The sequence below is a fragment of the Elaeis guineensis genome, chromosome 12 (genome assembly GCF_000442705.2).
Source record: "Elaeis guineensis isolate ETL-2024a chromosome 12, EG11, whole genome shotgun sequence".
Classification (NCBI taxonomy): domain Eukaryota; kingdom Viridiplantae; phylum Streptophyta; class Magnoliopsida; order Arecales; family Arecaceae; genus Elaeis; species Elaeis guineensis.
In genome coordinates, this window is record NC_026004.2 from 6763711 (window position 1) to 6785360 (window position 21650).

General features: G+C 37.1%; 3 protein-coding genes across 3 annotated transcripts; all 3 read right to left on the reverse strand.

The window, feature by feature from the left end:
* Positions 1-249: 249 nt before the first annotated feature.
* LOC105054916 (luminal-binding protein 5-like) lies at positions 250-6491 on the reverse strand. Its single transcript, XM_073246362.1, has 8 exons — positions 5894-6491; positions 3336-3564; positions 2997-3214; positions 2591-2830; positions 1639-2118; positions 1278-1420; positions 1052-1123; positions 250-564 (listed from the first exon to the last, which is right to left on the reverse strand). The coding sequence occupies exons 1-8, from the start codon at positions 6489-6491 to the stop codon at positions 250-252; spliced, it is 2295 nt and encodes a 764-aa protein (XP_073102463.1).
* A 3530-nt stretch (positions 6492-10021) lies between these two features.
* Positions 10022-15080, reverse strand: LOC105054898 (luminal-binding protein 4). The gene is made up of 8 exons (XM_010936528.4): positions 14927-15080; positions 13119-13386; positions 12801-13015; positions 12464-12706; positions 11515-11994; positions 11144-11298; positions 10877-10959; positions 10022-10789 (listed from the first exon to the last, which is right to left on the reverse strand). The coding sequence occupies exons 1-8, from the start codon at positions 14970-14972 to the stop codon at positions 10294-10296; spliced, it is 1986 nt and encodes a 661-aa protein (XP_010934830.1). The 5' UTR covers positions 14973-15080; the 3' UTR covers positions 10022-10293.
* A 2280-nt stretch (positions 15081-17360) lies between these two features.
* Positions 17361-20447, reverse strand: LOC105054915 (uncharacterized). The gene is made up of 6 exons (XM_010936560.4): positions 19873-20447; positions 19167-19269; positions 19019-19084; positions 18349-18519; positions 17995-18091; positions 17361-17808 (listed from the first exon to the last, which is right to left on the reverse strand). Exons 1-6 carry the CDS (start codon positions 20381-20383, stop codon positions 17668-17670), a joined length of 1089 nt encoding a protein of 362 aa, XP_010934862.1. The 5' UTR covers positions 20384-20447; the 3' UTR covers positions 17361-17667.
* Between the last annotated feature and the right edge of the window lie 1203 nt (positions 20448-21650).

The following is a 21650-nucleotide window of genomic DNA, read 5'->3' on the forward strand; positions in this document are numbered from 1 at the left end:
GATATTTTTATGGAAGATTATGAAGAGGAAACTTCCCCCAGCACCAAGATCACACCATCAGGAGTTTGTTTTCAAACGCAATCAAAGATGCCAACAAGTAGAATCACAGCATCATGTCTTAATAAGTTCTGCGGGTACTTCGCCATCAATGGTGGCAGATTCCATTGTTTTAACATAAGGATCATCTTATTGATATTGTAATATGCAAATTGGAACAGATGATGTGATGTAACGATATAAAGGAGCTGATCAATGCATTACTAATGATCTGGCAAGCAAGAAACATGTAACTACAAGACCTTTTATGGAAACAGGCTGACTCAATTGTTCACCAAAGCGCAGTAACAACTGTGAAACCAGAAAATTGGAGTTTCTAACAGCATAAACTGGAGCGGACAACTGCTTGTCAGCAAAATGCTGGCACGTACAGGTGGTGCCGCTTTCGTAGAGATCCAGCATTAAGGCATTTATTGGAAAGCTGTCAGCTAATGGTGTTGAGAGGACCGAACAAGATGAACCAGTTTTAGGTGGTGTTTCTCCACCCCATTTTGACCAGGTTGAAGACTTGGAAAGAAGTAATACGTCAGGAAGTGAACCGGTTGATATTTAGGCACCTTAAACATGTCAATAGTCGTGCTGACTCACATCAGATAGTTGAAGTTAAAAATTTTGAACATCCTGAGAGAAAGGATCATCCAAGAAATTCAGGACAAACTCACAAAGCAGACTATTGTTGTATGTGTTTCAATCCACCAAGAGAACAATGGGATAGCTAGCAAATTGGCTAGCAGATATAGGTTGCACATAATCCACAAATAAGAGGAAACCACTAGGCAGTCGGAACTAATTCAGGTAATAGTGGAATATGATTTTATAACACCTTGTGGGCAGCCTATGTAATAATACCCTTGGAGGTATTCATAAGTGGTCAAACTGCACCAACAAGAAGAAAAGAAAGAAAGGAAGTTGAGGAAGGGACCTATCTAGCGAACTTTATTAATGCCAGTGCCCAAGCAGCCAACATTAATAATACCAACAAACCACAACAAACCCAAGCTGCTGCACACTTGTTACGAAGAAGAACACAGTTGTCCTCTCTGAAACTACTCGCTTCCTCAAGGACCTAGAAGAAAATGGAAAAAGAAAGAAAGGTAAGAAAACCAACAAACAGCAATAGCCTTATTTACTCCATCAACCCCCTCATATCTTGCTGACTTTCAAGTGGATTTGTTTAGAGCTGCATAACAGATAAATGTAAAGAAAAAAATTGTCCATACCTGAGTGGGGTCAGTAGTCTGCTGATCCTGGTGAGTGGTGAAAACTGGAGATTCCATGGGTGGGATCGTGATGTTCCTGTGAATCAATGTGGTCATTGCTCCAGTTCCGGTGGTAGAAGGTGCCACATCCACAATAAGCATATCTGCGTACACATTTGATTATGATGATAAACAAAATTACTATCATAATTGATAATATTATCAACATCTAAAAAAGCCCTTCATCAACTAGGAAATTTTCTTCTGAATGAGTATGATCTAACGGCTGCAGAGCAGCTCCTATTACAGATATGTGAATATTTAGAAGTCAGATAACTAGCCTAACTGCACATAAAGCGACTATTATGGTGAAACCAAAAACCTTCAGTAAAAGCACAGACGTTCCCACTTAGAATGCCTCCTGCTATAGCTGCACCATCTGCAGCTGCTCCATCTACGACCGCCTCTACTTTTGGCCTCTTTCCACGAAAGTACTCCTCCAAGAGCTGCCGAATCTTAGGAATCCTGGAACTCCCACCTGCGAGAACAACTTCATCAATTTGACACTCGTTCAGTCCAGCATCTTCCATGGTTTTGTTAACAAGCCACATGATCCTGATGAACAAATCTTCATTCAACTCTTCAAAAAGGTTCCGTGTCAGTGGCTCAGAGAAATCAAAACCCTCACAGAGAGATTCAATCTCCACTTGAACTTCTTGCTGGTTACTCAAAACTCTCTTGGCCCTTTCACATTTCCTCCTCAACTTCCCAAGAGCTTGATTGTCTCTGCTGATGTCCTTTCCATGCCTCTCATTGATCAAATTTATGAAGTAGCGCATGATTTTCTTGTCAAAGTCCTCACCTGCAACACACACACACACGCAAAAGAAAAAAGAAAAAAAAGAGGAAAAAGGAGTTAACGTTGTATGTAGTACATCAAAGTTCCCATACCATATCGGAGCATGAGGGGGAAAAAAAAAACAGTATTTGTGCATATGCTTATATGGAGTCAGACGCACTAACTCATTACGTCCCAGATATATTAGATATTTTACTTGAAAACACCACGTTTAGAACTAGAGTATTTTGTCACGGAGCATTTGCAGGTATACATAAACCAGGCAACCAATTTATTCACATTGCACACAAATCTTCAAGTAGAATTTGGAATTACGGTGGCAATTAGAAGGGAGGGGGAAAAAGGCTCCATCAGATTTGCAATATGGATCTTTTACATTTATTTTTAGGTTTTCAGTAGAGGGTTTTAAACTAACATGTAACCTAATAGATAGCCACAAGTAGTAAAAGGTATGGTCCGGAATTTGAAAATTTACCTCCTAGCTTGTCACCATTTGTCACTAGAACCACAAAAGCTCCATTATCAATACTCAAGATGCTGACATCATACGTCCCGCCACCAAGGTGAAAAACAAGGATGTTTTTCTTACCCTCCTGTTTATATCGACCATACGCAATAGCAGCAGCTGTTGGTTCGTTGATTATTCCGGCCACATTTAAGCAAGCTTTGTCGCATGCATTCTTGACAGCTCGTCGCTGAGCATCATCGAAGTAAGCTGGAGCGAGAAAAAATACATACATATATACATATATATACATGTTAGATGGTGTCTGCACCGCAGAAGAAACAGGGATCGTAACTGAACTTTGCATACCGATCGACGAAGGTATTGGCTAAATGTTTCTCTCTCTCTTTTAAAATTAATTAATTCATTTAATAACCTGGAACGGTAACAACGGCATCCTTGATTGTCATATCAGCTGCGCGTTCAGTATTCTCCTTTATTTTTGCAATAATAAGTGCGATAATATCCTCGGGACTGAAAATGCCAGACCGCGTACCACCCTCTGTCGTCACTTTAATATAGGGCTCACCATCCGTGTTAACAATCTCGTATGGAACAAGCTCCTTGTCATCCTGTACATCTGGGTCCTCAAACCTAGAGATGACATGTACTTCAGCATTGTTAGGATTTACCTACTGACGGGCTAGGCTGTAAAGGAGGAAGTGGAGCATCAAGAAAATTGACGGTTGAGAGAAAGAAAAAAGAAAAGGCTCACTTTCTTCCAATTAGTCGTTTGACATTAAAAATGGCTCTTTCGGCATTCACGGTTGCCTGATTCTCCGCATCCTCGCCAATTAGCCTCTCATCGGTGTAGGCCACCCACGATGGGGTCATATGCTTGCCCTTGTCATTGAGCAAGCTCACCGGCAAGCCATTCTCGTAAACAGAAGCACATGAGTATGAGGTTCCTAAATCTATCCCAATGGTTGATCCCAACGAAGATCCTGCCAGTGAATACACCACTGCTTTTAATGAAGACCAAATACTATCATACCTAACTAAGAGCAACGAGTCCACCCACCTCCGGTTCTCTTTTGAAAATGGACAAAAAGAGGTAAAAGAAAAAAAGACGTGACTGAACTGTTATCCGGTAGTATTATGACCTAAAAAATATGAAGAATTGTATCAAATAAATAATCAAGCATCATTTTTTTTTTTTTCCTTTTTTATTGCTGTTAGAGTTGGTAGGAATCGATCAGAAAACCCAACAAGCACAGGTAAAGGTTCTACTAGAAAAGCAGTGCATCATCAGATCAGATAATGCAGACATCCCTGCTACTCCACTTTCAATTGCATATAAAGCCACTCAAGGGAATTAAAAAGAATCGCAAGTCATAATCACAGAGAAGAAGAATAAAAATCATTATTATTCATGATGAAACCATATGCTTGTAACGTGCTCCTTTGAACTACTGCCTGTAAATATATTTCAAGCGTGGAACCTATAATATTTTTTAAAGCATGTAATAGTTTTTAAAACTACATACAGCAAGCAATAAATGCGTCTCCAAGAATCTCGCATTCTTGGTTCCCTGTTTTAGCCTAAATTGTAATACATTAAACAAGCTATGTCTGTCAGCGCCACACCTATCAATTACTTCACAGCAAATTTATTGATTAGAACAATCTGGAAATGGATCAGTACAAGTTCACATCATTCCAAATCAAGAAAACTTTCTAAACTCACTACAAGTTATATCAACTATATCCAAGAGTTCAAGCTCGCAGAATTCAAATTTGCATGCCTATAACTAAGCTAACCATTCGAAGAAAATGATCAAATCTTGCTGCATTCTTGGATGTTAAAGAAATAAATCAATGTATACTGCCAAATAAAACTGAAAGAAAGAGAACATATTCATCGATCAGCCCTCAATGATCTGGCAAGAAATTTATAATGGACTACATTCTGAAGCATTCAAGCCCTGCGCACCATTCACACTCACATGCCAACCAACAAAAGGATTACCAACTATTCCAAGAAATCAATCAAATTTTGTTTTCTTGAATAATGATAAAATATAAAGCACATAGTATGAAACAAAATGAAAGGAAGGGACTAAATTAATCGATTAGCCCTCGATGATTTGGCAATGAATGAATAAAGACGTCCAACATTCTGTATCAAGAATCCATTCAGAACTAATAGGAGCTATAACAATCATCTCCGAGGTTTTGCAACCAATAAAAGAAGAATCCCAACCATTCCAAAAGAACCAATTGCTTATTGAATAATAAATATGACATTAAACCGCAATACTGTGATAGAATATGAATGGAAAGAATCATGCTAACTGACCAACGTTGGGCAATCTGGCAACAAATCAATAGAGGCCCACATCATGCAAGTCAAGAACCCAAAGGTAAATTTCTATGATAATTAATGCCACGCATCAAGCGCTACACCATCAAATTTGGAACCAATAAGGAACGAACTATTTCATGTAACAGAACAAATCCCTTTATTTAGTCATTATAAACAAGAAAATACTAAGCCGTAAACTATGAAATAAGGAGAAAGAAGGAGCTATATTAGTTGATCATCCCTCAGTCATCTGGCAACGAATGAATAAAGGTCTATATCAACAATCCAATCCAAAACGACAAGGAGGTATAATAATTATTTTCAAGTGTTCGTTCCATAATTCAAATTCAGAAACAATAACAAAAGAATCACCAACTGTTCCAAAAGAACCAAACGCATTATTGAACAATAAATATAACATCAAACCATATATCAAGATATTACAAAACAAAGAACCATATGAATCGACCAGCACTTGTCGATCTGGCAACAAATCAATAAATGCCTACATCATTCCGAACCAAGAACCCAAACCTAAACTTCTATAACAATTAATTCCAGGTGCGGAAGCCCTACAGCATCAAAGCTGGAACCAACAGCAAAGGAATGAACTGCTACTATTTCAGGAAACAGAATCAAACTTTTTGTTTACCCGAAGAATGAACTATTTAATAAAATGAAGGAATAAACTATATTAATTGATCAGTGCTCAGCAATCTGGCAATGAATCAACAAAGGCCTACACCATCCAAGCAAGAATCAAGAATCCAATTTAAGTCACAAGCTATAAAAATTATGCCAAATGCTATATAAATTGGTCATTAGCAGCCCATACCATTTTGAGTCAAGAACCAAAGGATTGCTAACTATACCAAATACCCAATCTAAACCCAATGCGTTCCTGAAAAGAACCATACGAATTCAATTGCTTAACCGAATGAAATCTAAAAGCATCAAAGATTTCTTACTGCCGCCATCATCGGCATCACCAGCTGGCCTGATCGAACCAACATCCTCCTCGTCCTCATCGAGCACACCCTTCCACTTCATCCCCACCGCTCTGAACTGCTGGCCAAGCAGCTTTATCTTCCGGCCGAGTGCACGAATCCTGTATGCAGAGAATACATCATAGGGGCCCGTAAAGCGGGCTAAGGCCTCCACTCCCGCGATGTCACCGCGGAGAGCACGGAGGAACAGATGCGCGACACCCCTGCTCAGAGGATAGCCGAGGCCTACCGAGGTGGTGGCCTCGATCAGGTACTGGAGTAGAGCGAGGAAGACGGGATCTTCGGCGGGGTCACGGCTGCCGGTGCCCTGCGCCGGCGCCTCCCGAGGGACATCGAGCGGCCAGAAAGGGCTGGCGGCGCGGTGGAGGCATCTGGCTCGTTCCTGGTACTTGTTTCGAATGTATTCCAAGAACTCTCTAAGGAAGCGGACGGGATCCTCGACGGGTTCCTCGTCTTGGGACGAAAAGGATCCAAACGTGGACGACGGCGGTGAGATTGGGAAGTAGGAGGACGGAGAGAACTCCCGGTGGGAATACCAGCTGAGAGGGGCATTGCCCATGGGGACGGTCGACGGCGAGGGTTTCTTCTCAGGTAGGGAGAGAGGGAGGGAGAAGTTTTTGAGAGTAAAAGAGCGGGTGGAGAGGATGTTGTGGGGAGTCGTTCAGAGAAGGGCCCCCTTTTATAGCTACTGTTTCTTGAGGCGGTTATTGATAGCACGTGCGCCGAGTGAATGGAAGCGTTGGGTCAATAGTCCAGTTCTTGGAGTTAAAAAGTATACTCTAATGACTAATTTAAAAAATACCTCCAAGTGGATCAGTCTTTTAGGTTCTATTCTTTAGTGGATAAATATTATAAAAAAAATTAATTAATATTTTAATTAATAAATTTATTTATATTTTTATAATTTTTAAAATAAATAAATTATTTTTTCATGAATGACATTTATCTATGAAATGAGAAAAAATTTTAATCATCTAGAAGTTGACTAAATCATTTTTCCATCAACCGAGAAAGTAACCTTGTAATTCGTTCCTAATATATCTTTAACCATATAATAATATAATATTTACATAATATATTATAATAATATAATAATATATAACAATATAACATTATAATATATTATATATTAATATTTATAATATATTGTACTATATTATTATATATGATAATATTATATAATATATATTATATCATATTAATATCTTATAATAATATAATATAATAATGTATAACAATAAAATAATATAGTATATTAATATTTTATATTATAATATACTAATATAATAATATAATATAATACAATAATATATAATAATAAAATATATTATATTATATAATAATATAATGATATAGTATAATATATAGCAATATAATAATATAATATATAATATATTAATATTTTAATATATTATACTATATTATATATATAATAATATTATATAATACAATATATATTATATTATAATAATATAATACAATATAATATAATATAATACAATATATTATAATATATTATAATAATATAATATATTATATATTATAATATTATAATATATTACAATATAAGAATATAGCAATATATTACATTATATATATTTATATAATATATGATAATAATATAATATATTTTATATAAAATAGTATATATTAATATAATATAATATATTACTAAATCTACGTTACGATACTAAATCTACATTGAGTTCCTGTTTGCTGGTTTTTGAGGCTGTATCTTGTTGGTTTGGGGTCACTAGTGAACCAACCCACGTAGCCAAATATTTTGACCATTACATCCAAAGAAAGAAGGCGGGCTAGCCTTTGAGGTTCTTACCATTATAAAGTTTGAGAACTGTTGAATGTACACAATCTTGCCCCCATGATGGAAAGGTTTTTGTGTTTCTAATCTATGACCTCCTCCAGATTATAATGGAGCAACAATAAATGGATAAGTATTAAAATCATTAGAAGAGATATTGACGTCAGGTTTTCCTTGCACTTAAATTTCTTATATTAGCAGGTTTTAAGGCAAAAAACACCAGTTCTTTAAGATGTTGCTTGTTTTGAGTTGAGTCAACAAAAGCATAAAATTCATTAAAATTCAAATGTTTCCGCAGTTGACTAACATATAGGAGAGATAGGACATAACACTTCTAACCAATCCATTTTATGAAGAAGATCATGAATCCACACCACATAAGTAGATTGAGAGTGTGAAATTGCAAATATTCATAAGCAATTTAGATGGCCAGACAGATATTGTTTAGACTACAGACAGAAAAAGTTAACCAACTAAGAAGCTTCCTGCAAGAACATTAAATTATTATCAATGAAGACAAATCAAGATGATAGCTGCTACAGTTTGCGACCAGAACACCACATCTTTCCATGGATACACATGGTCAATAAGAGTTTTACATCAGAAGAGGTGATCAAAAACTTCACCACTGAATTCTACAAGCAACTTTGTACTGACAAAAGCATCAGACATGGATCATGGAATGAAGAGATACAACAGTTAAAATGAAGATAAGTGAAAGCTGGAAATGAATCTCAAATAAAAGTAAGTTAAAGAAAAATAGAGTAATTTTACGCCTGAACCTGCACATAAATGGTGCACTATGCACCAAAATACAACGGTTCTTTTTATTATGAAAGCTAGGTGATAAATGGAACCAAACAATGGTCATGTCGATGATTAAAAACACAATATCCCAAAAGCCTCGAGGAGAACCATCATATAAGCTTTTCATAATTACAAAAATTATTTCAAAGATCATTGCTCAAAAAGAAAAAAAAATGAAACACCAGAACCTACTAGATGCCTGCATAAAGCATTCTTTCTTAAACAAGCACTCAGGCTTTCAACAACTTCACAAATGTTGCAATTTAGGAAGTTTAAAATAAATATGGCATCAACTAGTCTTGGTGGAATTCTTGAGGGTGAAAGAGGTCCTGTTCAAACTTACTACACAGCACATTAAAAGATACCATCTACCGTCAAGTCGGAAGAGCAGACTAAACAAAGGCTCACAATGACACTTGATTATCATCATCTTTTAATAAAAGCTATATGGTCAAGGAATTGGACAAGTTTCCCAGAAACTGAAAATAATAAGTGCCAAAGAGAGGATTCAGAGCAGTGTAATTCACAAAACATTATCTAACAGATCCCTGTGGAGCAGGAAGGGAATATAAGAAGCATATAATTCGCCATGATGTGAACGCTGAGAGCATGACACCAAAGAAGCTATATTAACACACCGACCAAAGAAGCATATCCAAATAATTCAGCAGGGGAGCTGGAAAACACTAAGATTTCAATAAGCCCAACAATGCAGACGTACTCAATAGGTTGTTGAAAGCGACTGAGGATTATGCAGCATGGGTTTCCAAAAACTGTCAAAGATGCCAACAAATGGAATTACATGATCATGTTTTCCTTCACTTCCTAGTTGTTTGGAAAGGATTATGTTGCTAATGGTCACTTTTTTCGGTTGTAATAATGATTGCAAATTCTTTGGTTTTAATATAATAATATGCTCATTTAATACTTAGATTTGAGCAAACTGCAAACATTTATATAGGCTATGGCACTAGTTTTCAGCGACTTCTAAAGCTCCTTCGAGAAATTCTACATGTGATAAGCAGCTGAAAACTAGAAAAGGTAGACTGGAGTTATTTGTTCATCTATTTTGGTTGCTGGGGGCAAGATTCCATGACAAAGAAAACTACACCCTCAGATATGTCCCAGGTAGATCAGAGTTTATGCGGCAGTGATACTATCAGAATTGGGGCTAGGGTACGGTCAGGTAGGCCTGGCGTAGTCCAGATCCTTTGTGGTGTGCATTTTGCAGCACAAACGACAATGGATGCTTGGATGGGCAGCATGTTGCCCCATCTTGGAAATGGATGGCTATCCATCTCTCAACCATGCCAAATAAGGTGGGTTGAAAGATAGACAATAGCCATCCATCTCCGAGATAGGTGCCCTCATGGGGCAAAACACTTGCCATAATCCTAACTTGACCTCACCTGGGACATTAATGCAGACTGAACCAAACTTATTACAGAAAATAAAAAACAAAATCCTCAAGAATGTATGCTTTCCACGTTAATCAGTTCAATGTTTAATCAAAAACTGCACTTTGAAGCATCTGATTATTATCAGATTGTCAAAGTTGGCATAAAAAATCTGAGTAAAGTTATGCACAAGGAGGACACAGTTAGTCAACCGTCCTCCTTGTATCCTCCCCACTACCCCTCGTCATCACTCCAACTAATAGAAAAATACCAAAAGGAAAAAGAGCTTTTGCCTGAAATCCTCTTCCCTCTCATCAGAGGGTTAGAACACATTCCACTTAAAGCTCATCATGTGAATCATCATCACTATCTGAGCTGCCTCCAGGTGCACCACCAGATCTCTGATACACTGCACTGATGATGGGGTTGCAGACAGCCTCCACCTCCTTCAGCTTCTCATCATAATCCTCTTTCTCAGCATTCTGGTTGTCATCAAGCCACTCGAGGGCATCCTTGAGTGCTTCCTCCACCTTCTCCTTCTCCTCACTCTCGAGCTTGTCGGCAAGCTTGTCCTTATCGTTGATGGTGTTCTTCATGTTGTAAACATAGGTCTCCAGTTGGTTACGGGCATCAATCTTCTCCTTCACCTTCTTGTCCTCCTCTGCAAACTCCTCCGCCTCCCGAACCATGCGTTCAATCTCTTCCTGGCTAAGACGTCCTTTATCATTGGTGATTGTGATCTTCTCCGACTTGCCAGTGCCCTTATCTTCTGCCTTGACATTCAGGATTCCGTTCGCATCAACCTCAAAAGTGACTTCAATCTGAGGTGTTCCCCTGTTCCATCATTATAAATTTAGCTAACAAGACAAGCACAACAAGTTTCAGTAATTATGTATTGCATGGAGTACCCAGTAGACAAACCTTGGTGCTGGTGGGATGCCGCTTAGGTCAAATTTCCCAAGCATTCTGCAGTCCTTTGTGAGACTCCTCTCACCCTCAAAGACCTAGAAAAAAAGAAAAGGAACAATACTCACTGGGCAATCTTCCTCTTATTAAACATACTTTGCTGATGGATTTGGTTCGACTAGCTGGTGAATATGCTATGTGATAAGCAGTTATCTAGAGTCTAAAATAATTGAATGGACACAGTAGGCTGCTGATCCTACTTAATGATAATATTATCCTTACCTGAATGGAGACAGTAGTCTGCTGATCCTGGTAAGTGGTGAAAACTTGAGATTTCTTGGTTGGGATAACAGTGTTCCTTGGAATCAACTTGGTCATCACTCCACCAACAGTCTCTATTCCAAGAGTCAAAGGTGCCACATCCAAAAGAAGGATATCTGCATTCAGATTTAACCATAGAAAGTAGAAAGCTGGTCAGCACCATTATGATTTTTCAAATTGAAAGACTATAAGATCAATTTGGGTATACGTTCTAAATGAATGTAATTTGGCAGCAGCAGGAAAATTTGTGCGTTGATATTTCAAATAATGACAGCTCTGGTGTACCGGTCTCCATGATCAAGTCAGAGCAATAAAAATGGTAAAAATAGTACCTTTGGTTTCTTCACCACCCTCTCCACTTAGGATGCTTCCTTGCACAGCTGCACCATATGCAACTGCTTCATCAGGGTTCACCCCCTTGTTTGGCTCCTTTCCATCAAAGAAGTCCTTCAGAAGCTGTTGAACCTTGGGAATCCTGGTGCTTCCACCCACAAGAACAATTTCATCAATTTGACGCTTCTCCAATCCAGCATCGTCCATAGCCTTCTTGACAGGTCCCATAGTCTTCCTGAACAAGTCATTGTTCAATTCTTCAAACCTGGCCCTGGTCAGTGGCTCAGAGAAATCCAAGCCTTCATAGAGAGATTCAATCTCCACTCGGACTTGGTGTTGGTTACTCAAAGCTCTCTTTGCACGCTCACACTCCCTCCTCAACTTCCCAAGAGCCCTGTTGTCCTTGCTGATGTCCTTTCCGTGCTTCTTCTTGATCAATTTGATAAAGTACTCCATGATTCTCTGATCAAAGTCCTCACCTGCAAAACAAAGGAAAAAAAAAAAAAACAAAATGTATGAATTTAATCTTCATATAGAAAGAGACCAACAATCTATTTTTGCAAGCTTGCATAAAGTCGGCTCCACTAATTATTTAATTCCTGAAGACAATTTTCATTTTCCAAAGTTACGAAAAAGTGTAGCTCAAAAATAAACAAGATTTCAAGATGAGATCTAAAATTTACTCAATCCAAATGATCGGTTCCCCTATGCATTACATTGTAGGCTGTGATTTCAAGTTTCAAGCATGTATTCACAATATCAATAACAAAGTATACCAATCTTTGCACATGGTTTGCCTAGGGTTAAACAGAAGTTCGAGTAAACTCACTCAGCAGTGCGAATTAAGAAATGACTACATGATATATGCAAGTATCCTCTTTTCTTGAATTAGACCTGGTTAAATTGCATAATAGTAATATATTGATGTAGCAGAAGACAAGAATTTACCCCCCAGATGGGTGTCACCATTTGTTGCCAGAACCTCAAAAACTCCATTATCAATTGTCAAGATGCTGACATCGAATGTCCCACCACCGAGATCAAAGACTAGGATGTTTTTCTCACCACCCTTCTTGTCCAAACCATATGCAATAGCAGCAGCTGTTGGTTCATTGATAATTCTAGCCACATTCAAGCCAGCTATGATGCCAGCGTCCTTAGTTGCCTGTCTCTGAGCATCATTGAAATAAGCTGCTTGGAGAAAGTGAGCAAGAGAAGTCAGAATGGCAGAGGTGCAAAAAGTGTGACAAGGACAGAGATAATGCCTCCAAGGTTTATTTTTTACCTGGCACAGTAACAACAGCATCTTTGATTTTCTTCCCAAGAAAAGCTTCAGCTGTCTCCTTCATCTTCGTAAGAACCATTGCACTAACCTCCTCAGGACTGAACACCTTAACCTCACCTTCCTTGATCTTCACTTGTATATAAGGTTTACCATCCTTGTTGACAATTTTGTATGGAACAAGTTTCATGTCTCTTTGTACCTCCTTGTCATCAAATCTATGATTCACACATAACATATTAAATGTTAATTAACATATCACTACCTGGTGGGTGTATGTATGTATTGTATGTATATAATGATAGCAAAAATGTAACTCACTTTCTCCCAATAAGTCTTTTGACATCAAAAATGGTTCTTTCAGCATTTGCAGCGGCCTGATTTTTTGCAGCCTCACCTATTAGTCTCTCGCTATCAGTGAATGCCACCCATGATGGGGTAATACGATTTCCTTGGTCATTTGCTATGATCTCCACATGACCATTCTTATAGACACCAACACATGAGTATGTGGTACCAAGATCTATCCCAATAACTGTTCCCAATTTGGTGGCCTCCTCTTTTGCGATTGAGAATGCAAACAAACATCCTGTCAATTAATTCAAAAAGTCAATACACTCCATTTATTTTCTAAAACCATTGTTAGTATAGCTAAGCTCAGAACTTCATGCACCGCCATTCATTATAAAATCAATAAAAGGAACTATTGAATTGGAACTTTGTTTTATAATGTACTAGAAATTTGAAGTAAATAAATTTTTAGAAAGCATAATATACACTCAAAGACTCTGTATCGGTAACAGAAAATTTGGTGAGTATATTAAATGTTCTACTTGCAAGGTCCTCGTCAAAATATGTGCATTCAATCATATATTATATAGCTATATCCACATGAATGATTCTAGGCATAAATATCTGAAAAAAAGCATAAGCATTTAATCAGCAGATTGAATATGCAAAGACTATAGCCATTGTATTCACATCTTCTTAAGAGCACTATAATATGCCTTCCACAATGCCATTGATTGTTGAATATAATAAGGTCAGCAGCATGCTTATTTGTTAATTGCTTCAAATGAACAAGGAAAGACACTAGGATTGACAAATAGTGGCACAAAAGTCCCATTGCTTAGTTTCCAAAGACTGAATCTGAAATAACCAGAACAATGCACACTAGGATAAACTTATGAAAAGCACAATTTCAAAATTATATTTTGTTTCGTTTGAATACTTCCCATTTTGAAAGAGAGGTCGATTTAAGGAATTCTTAAGAAACAGACAACTGATGGCATCACATCATTGGAAGAATCAATAGTGCAGCACACAACAACTCTTTAAGACTCCTTTCACATCCACAACATGATTTAACTATCTACATTCAAAATAATTTGAAATTTTGAAGTCTATTGGGTGGCGACTGGAAAAATATTAAGCGATTGCATCAAATCAAAAAACAAAACTTTTACATTTCACGTATATTAAAATTTCCTAAGCATTGCCTACTTTATCATCAACTGCTAATTTCCTTCTCTTATTCCTACGTTTTTGTTTCCACCATCAAATTTTGGTTTCCAAAAAAACAAAAATACCAGGAAATCAGTAAGATTCAAAAGAAACAAGATATTGCATCAATTTATGTTAGAAAAAAAAATCTCTTTCACTATTAGAAAATAAAGCAATGGATTGCTTGTGATCATCAGGAATTCATAGTTCGGCGCATGAAACAGATTATCGCAATTTGTACTCCTGAAACAGATACAACGCAAAACATATCAAAGCAAAAAAATGTTATTGCTTGCCAAGTTTTAATTGCTTAACAGCACAGAACGCAGAATAATCTAACAATTAACACTACTTTAAGCCCAAGCTTTCATGCACCAAGATTCCACATCAAAAGCTATAAACACTAGAAACTACCATTCTCGACCAACAAACTTTCAGATCATCAACTAAAACCAGATCAGCAAACAAAATTACACAAAATACCACAAAATATAAATCAAACGAAGAACGAGAGAAGATCCAATACATTCACCCAAACATCCATAAAAGAAGCAAGAAAAATCGGTTAAATCCTAAACAACTCGATCAGATCAAGAACCACTCAAGGGGATCGGATCACAACGTACCGGTGATGAAAAGGCCGAGCAAGATCACCGACCTCGACCGATCCATGGCCGCTCCCTTGCCGAAAACCCAGACACGACGTAGTCCCCCCGCCCCGTCTCTAGGATTCCCTTCGAGTTTGAGCTCGCGTCGAGAAAGCCTTGGCGTTCAACTGAAGTTTATAGGGCGTGTTGGGCCCGGAAGTCCGGGAAAGCACGTCGAGAAAGAGGAAGGGACATGTCACTCGGCTTACGTGGACCAATAGGAGTTCGAGTTTCTCCGGCTTCCGCCAATGGGAGCTGACGTGCTGTTGGGAGCATCAGAGCGGTTCGCTTGTCGATCATGCGGTTGGGAGCCGGCTTTCGATGTCGGCCAACGTCACATAGACGATTCCAGTTTGACTCGGTCAGTCTGACCCAATATTCCAATTGGACTAGTCTGACCTGAATTCAAACGATTTCCCATAGCTAATCCAACCTATTCTAGTCATGTCTGATATTAGGGTTTTGGCTCAGCCGTTATTAGATTTGCTTTGCTAGATTACTAGGGCATAACTTCTCCTCATCAAGATCAAGCGAAGATTTATGAATATTTGAAGAGGATTTCATTGCTTGTCTAAATCATCTCCACCCATATCTTATATGCCCGTGTTAGAGAGATTACAAATTTTGTACTTATTATCAAACAAAATGTATTTTGATAGTGGATGTTATTGGGTTGAATTCAAGGGTTTGAAACATGAGAGAGCTGCCTATAGTGAAGCTTGTGATTATGCATGCATTTATGCAATGCATGAACACAAAGATTGCTTATACGCAGCACAAACCACACCTTGCCTCCTTAAATCCGCGGATCCAAATGATTTAAATCTTGGGACCACATCAAGAGGGGAAGTTTGTAGTCCATGGTACATGTACATCTAGCACCATCTAAGAACCTAGCCACATTTGAGGTTGGTGCTTCCCCATATAATCTCACTAAACTTGTTGCCTTCAAGAGTTTGTTTATTGCTTTTTAGCTTTTTCTCCCCTTAGACTATGAGAACTGTGATATAGTAGGAATAATATGGGAATTATATTAGAACATCCAAAATTATTCACAGTTTTTACATTTACTTTGTGTTTCTTTGAACTAATTCTTGAACAATCAAGACACATACATACATACATATATATATATATATATATATATATATATATATATATATATATATATATATATATATATATATATATATATATATATATATATTGCCTACTTTATGTGAGATCAGAGTTGTCAAAAGTTATTTGAGTTGGTATTTGGGAATTCATCTATTGGTTTGGAGAGAGGAGAAATTCTTCGTACACCGCCCATGGTATACAAAATCAGACGTGGAGTGCACCATCTTGTCCGATTGGGCCACATAGTCACCATTTTCCAACGTGCATTTAAAGTCCACACTTTTACTTTTTCAGTTGAAATTTTGAATGATGAAAATGCTCTTTTTCTTCTGAAAAAATTATGACATCCCATGCTGATATTATGACATTCTGTGTTGAAATTATGACTTACTGCATAGGATGTCATAATTTTTTTACATGATATCATAATTTTTGTAGAGGTATTTTCATCATTGAAAAATTTACGAAAATTTTTTAATGACAAAAATGCTCTTTTCTTTTTATGATATCCTATGAAAAAATAATGATATTTTATGAAAAAAATTATAATTTCAATGCAGGATGTCATAATATCGATACAGGATGTCATAATTTTTTCGAAAGAGAAGAGATATTTTTGTCATTCAAAATTTCAAACAAAAAAATAGAACGCAAGCAATAAATGCGCATTGAAAAATGGTAGCTATGTGGTCCAATCATATGAGATGATGTACTCCACGTCGGATTTTCTATACTGTGGATGGTGTACAAAGAATTTTCCTTGGAGCGAGTTCAAAATTTACTGGCTTAGAAGAGCCTCTTCAATACTGTGGTTGGGTCATTGCACACCAAGTTTTGAACTACCCTGACAATTGGAAGGTAAATTCTAATGTAGATTTCTTCAGCAAGATATATATCAAAATTTGCCATCTTCACATAGATCGGATGATTCGAGGCTATCCCTGTTTGATTTGTTAGTACTCACTTAGGGTGCAAGTAATTTTCTTCTGAATAGCATACCTCTTCTTTAATATTGTTAGTTATATATCTGACTTGTTTGGAATTTTCAAAAAGAATCCTAAAGATAAATAAACAAAATTTTAGTTTAACATCGATCATTTTCTCTCTTTCACAAAAAAAAAAAAAAAAAAAAAAAGGAAGAAAGTATTGTGGTGCAGCAGAGAGAGCATCATTAGTCTCACATTAATTGTGAGTCAAAAAAAAACTCTGTCTTATATAGGAAGGGATCATCTATTCTATATGAGACGCTTTTTAGATTAAAATTCAGAAGGACAAATCTATAAGATCTATGGGCCAGAGCGAACAATACCTTACATATCAAGCTATGAGCCCTTTACTGCAACAGTGGCATGCGAGAATGCTCTCAGACTAAATGCAGTTGCGAGTTGCTGTTAAAGCTTCTTTTTTCTAGCAACCTGCTATCTAGATGTACTGGGAAAGCATCCATGATTTTGGCTGAAGAGGTCAATATGCTCATACACTTGACACAAGACAAGTTTCTGAAGAAGGCACAACTATCATTTTCATTGCAACAATTGTTTGGGTAGTACAATGCTACCAAAAAAACCATCGAGAAAAAAAGGGATCTCAAATGGAGATTGTCACCTGAGCTCATCATGCATATTATAATCATCATCATCATAGTCATCAAAGGGATCTTCTTCGATAACAGCACTATAGAATGCCTGATAGTGGTCTAGCATCTCCTTCAGCGTCAGTTTGCCATCTTTGTCATCATCAGCCTAGATCACATTTACAAATGGAAATGTCAGCAGCCAAGTCCCTCCGAGGGAACGAAATCACAACTAACATATACTTTTATCCTTTTAGTAAACATAGACATGAAAATTTCAGGTTATTTGTGGAAAATTATCATTTTCTAAGTTGTACTATAGCAAACCATCTGAATAAGAAACATAAATTCGAACCTCACGCATCAAGTACTTTGTGAAATGAGTGGCATAAGAAAACTCCCCTGGTTGAAGGTGGTGAATTATGGGCTTCAGTTCGTCTGCTGTCAAAAATCTGAAAGATAGTATAGAATTCTAGAATTAGTGAATAACCAGAACCAAAACAAACATGCTTTGTCTTATATAATTAGTTAGTTTATTAGTGTTTACAGATCCTTATTTGCCAGTGGTACCTATCAAGGGCTAAAATCTTCATGCAATGCACAAATTACTTCATCAAATATTGGACTAAATAATATTTAAGAAAAAATTTTTGAAGGACTGATAGACACTATCTATAATATTATGAGCTAGGAATCTTAAATTACATACCCGTCTTTGTTGACATCAAGCTCTCCAAATTTTCTTTCAGCATAATCTTGATGATGCCTGGAGTCATCTGCCACATCAGTTTCAGATGAAGCAAAACCCAGATACATGTCATTAAGTCGATCATGAAACTCCATGAAACTTAATTTTCCATCTCCATTCTGATCCATTTCTCTGTTCCCCATGAACCACAGAGAAAACAACAAAAAAAAATTAGACTTCTGAAATGAAGAAACATAGGGACTATATCAGAACCACCATCAATGAAAGGGGAAACACGTTCTTGCTTTTCTGGTTAGGTGACCAACTTTATGAAATCTACCAAGTTCATGCTTTTCCTAGCAAAGAAAGGGGAAACACAATCTTCAATTACCAAGAAAAAAGCCAGATACATAATTCATTGTTCATTTATTTGTGCAGAGTGTTATACAGGAAACTCCTAAATATCTTTTCTCATGGAGGTTGTGGAGGCCGAATCTTTTTCTTCTCTAGTGGTATTTCATTGCACACTTAAACTTGATAAACACCAATATCATTAACCTTCATCAATTTTTGAATTTGGGTGCCATACAAATTTTACATAAATAGACTTCAAGCACAAGAATAACAAGAAGCAGCAAGTAATCTAATGAAACATTGAAATGTTTATGTTTCATGGGTTGGCAACTTTTACCTCAGTTTTTCCTGCTGCAGCCACAATTGGATTGCTGGATTTCTACTATCTTCAGGGTGTAAGAACCTACAATGCATAAATTATTTTGTTAGAGAATGAAGTAATATTTGATCAAAGTTCCTTTAACAAAAGAAGCTACTGCTCTTACTCCCTAAATTCCTCGCTATCAAGGGATCCACTGGCATCTTTATCTGCATTCAAGAACTGCACCTTCCACCACCCTGGTTTACCATGATCCTTGTTATCCCAATCTGTACCATGGAAAACATTCCAAGTGAGCAGCATCATAACGTGCCTAAATTATTATCTAGGACGTTCTTCAATAATTTTCTCAGTAACTTGAGTTCACTATTCCTTTCTCTTAAAAATGATTATTTTTTAGAACCAAATGCAACCACCAAATATAATGCATCAATCAGATATCCTTAATTATATATCCATAAACTAGGAAAAGACACATATAGGCAAGAAAAAGAAACTATGATGCGCAAAGGAGCAAGATAAAAAGAAAAATTTATAGAAAGGAAAAGAAAACCAAGGGATGAAAAAGTTCTATGGAGAAACTTATTCCAAAGGCAATGGAGCCCCGATTGATTCATAAAAGTTCTATGGAATTAAATTTTGATATGGGAAGAAGAATCTATGACAAGCAATCCTCTTAAGATCTTATTTTCTGGTTGAATGTCTGAAGTGGCTGCCATGAAACGAATATCAAAAATATATATGGTGGAGATTCTATTCATTTTTTTGCTCGAACAAATTATAATGAATTGCTTGTAAAACCTATAATTATTCAGAATGGGAACATCTCTTAAGGATCCTATATATTTAAAGAAAAATCCATAAATGCAGACCTATCTCTTCTTTGGGAAGATAAGACAAAAACTCTTCAAGGGTAACTGCTCCATCTCTATCTTTGTCATGCAATTTCATCTGCCTGTTGGTGCTATAGATTAGTCGGTCCAGTGCCTGCTTCCGGTTCCAAAACTCGAGCTCTTGGAAGCTAATTTTCCCATCCTGTGGATACCTATCTAGCAACGGGAAGAGAGACATCAACCTCTCTGTTACGTTGAACCGGCCCTCCTCGCCGAAGTACTCCTCAAACACCCCAATCTCCGGCACTTCGCTCCGGTTCTGGTCATGGAAAAAGGCGTGCAACATCTCCTGAAAGGTATCGGTGTCGAGCAAGCCCCGCTCTTCGGCCCGCCGCTCGAGCTTGTCCACCAATGGATCGAAGGAGGCATGGTGGTGGGCCAGCCGGCGGCCATGCTGGCGTTTTTGGCTGGCATGAGGCGTCCGGGAGAAGGAGAGGAGGATGACGAAAGCGATGACCAGGAGGAGGTAAACCACCGCCGGCTTCGGCATTTTTCCGGCGGCGGTGGTGCTGGCGGAGGTGGAGGAGGATTGGATTCTATGGGCGAGGGGCCGGCTACTTTGGGAGCTTGAGTTGTGGCGGGGGTGAGGGACCGTTTTATGCTTCCCGCCAAATATGACCGTTACAAACGGTCGGCAGACGGGTACGAGGAATTCTAAATTAGCAGCAAGAGAGAGGTTGGATGCCATAATTGACTACAGTTGACAGGTTTTAATGAGGGTAATTTTTTTTTTTTGGTGGAACGAATTCGGGTAATTTGAATGGTTCGAATGTCAACTCACATGCTTGGCACATGCCTGGAGACCGAATGGCTCCACATTTCTACTGGTCCTCCCCCCATCTCTCCAACCTCACGGCATTTCCTCTCCTTTTCATTAATTCTCATCCGTTGTGGATGCACTACTCTGAGCGTTTTAATAAACCAATTAAAGATAAAAATATTTGACTCCATGAAATGTTAGCAGGGTCATCCAGAAACTTTTAGATCTGTTTGGTTAGGGATGAAAAAAAAAAAATATCATATCAGATTATCATGTTTGGTATAAAAAATGAGAAGTGAGATGATACAAAAAATTGATAGGCCCCATATTTATTTTTTAGGACTAGAAAATAAAATAAATATCATGGAGGATTGGTATTTGATAAATTTTTGAACGATAGTAATGTATATTTGAAAAAAATATCTCCAAAAAGATGCATATATAATCATTGAATGTATCCTAATATTTTTATAAATTCATTCAATAAAAATTTTTTGTAAAAAAAATAAAATGAAGATAGCATTATGCAAAAGGCTATATGATTATAGTCATTATATAAAAAATTAATTAGAGATGGCAATGCTATCTTAATATTAAAAAATTATTTTATGTTAAAAAATATATTTATAAATTTTATCATATTCTAGGATTATCTCGAACAAAACGTAATAATTTTTTTTTAATATCATTTTTTGAAATACTTTTTTTAATAATTGAATATAATAAAAATTATTTTTTTTATAATTAATTTTTTAGATAAATAATTCATATGAATCATCAAATTATCTCATAATTTGATATATCCAAATCAAATGGATCCTCTACCGTTTCTGATATTCATCTAAAGTTTAGATGGGTATTTGGACTGATAATGGAAAAGTTCAAATGCTGCATAACCTGAGGGCGAGCAGAAAGAGTGGGTTCATCAAGGAATGGAAGTTCCCATCCAGACGAGAGGGCTCCAGCAGCCGCGGAATAAATTTTGGATGCGATACCT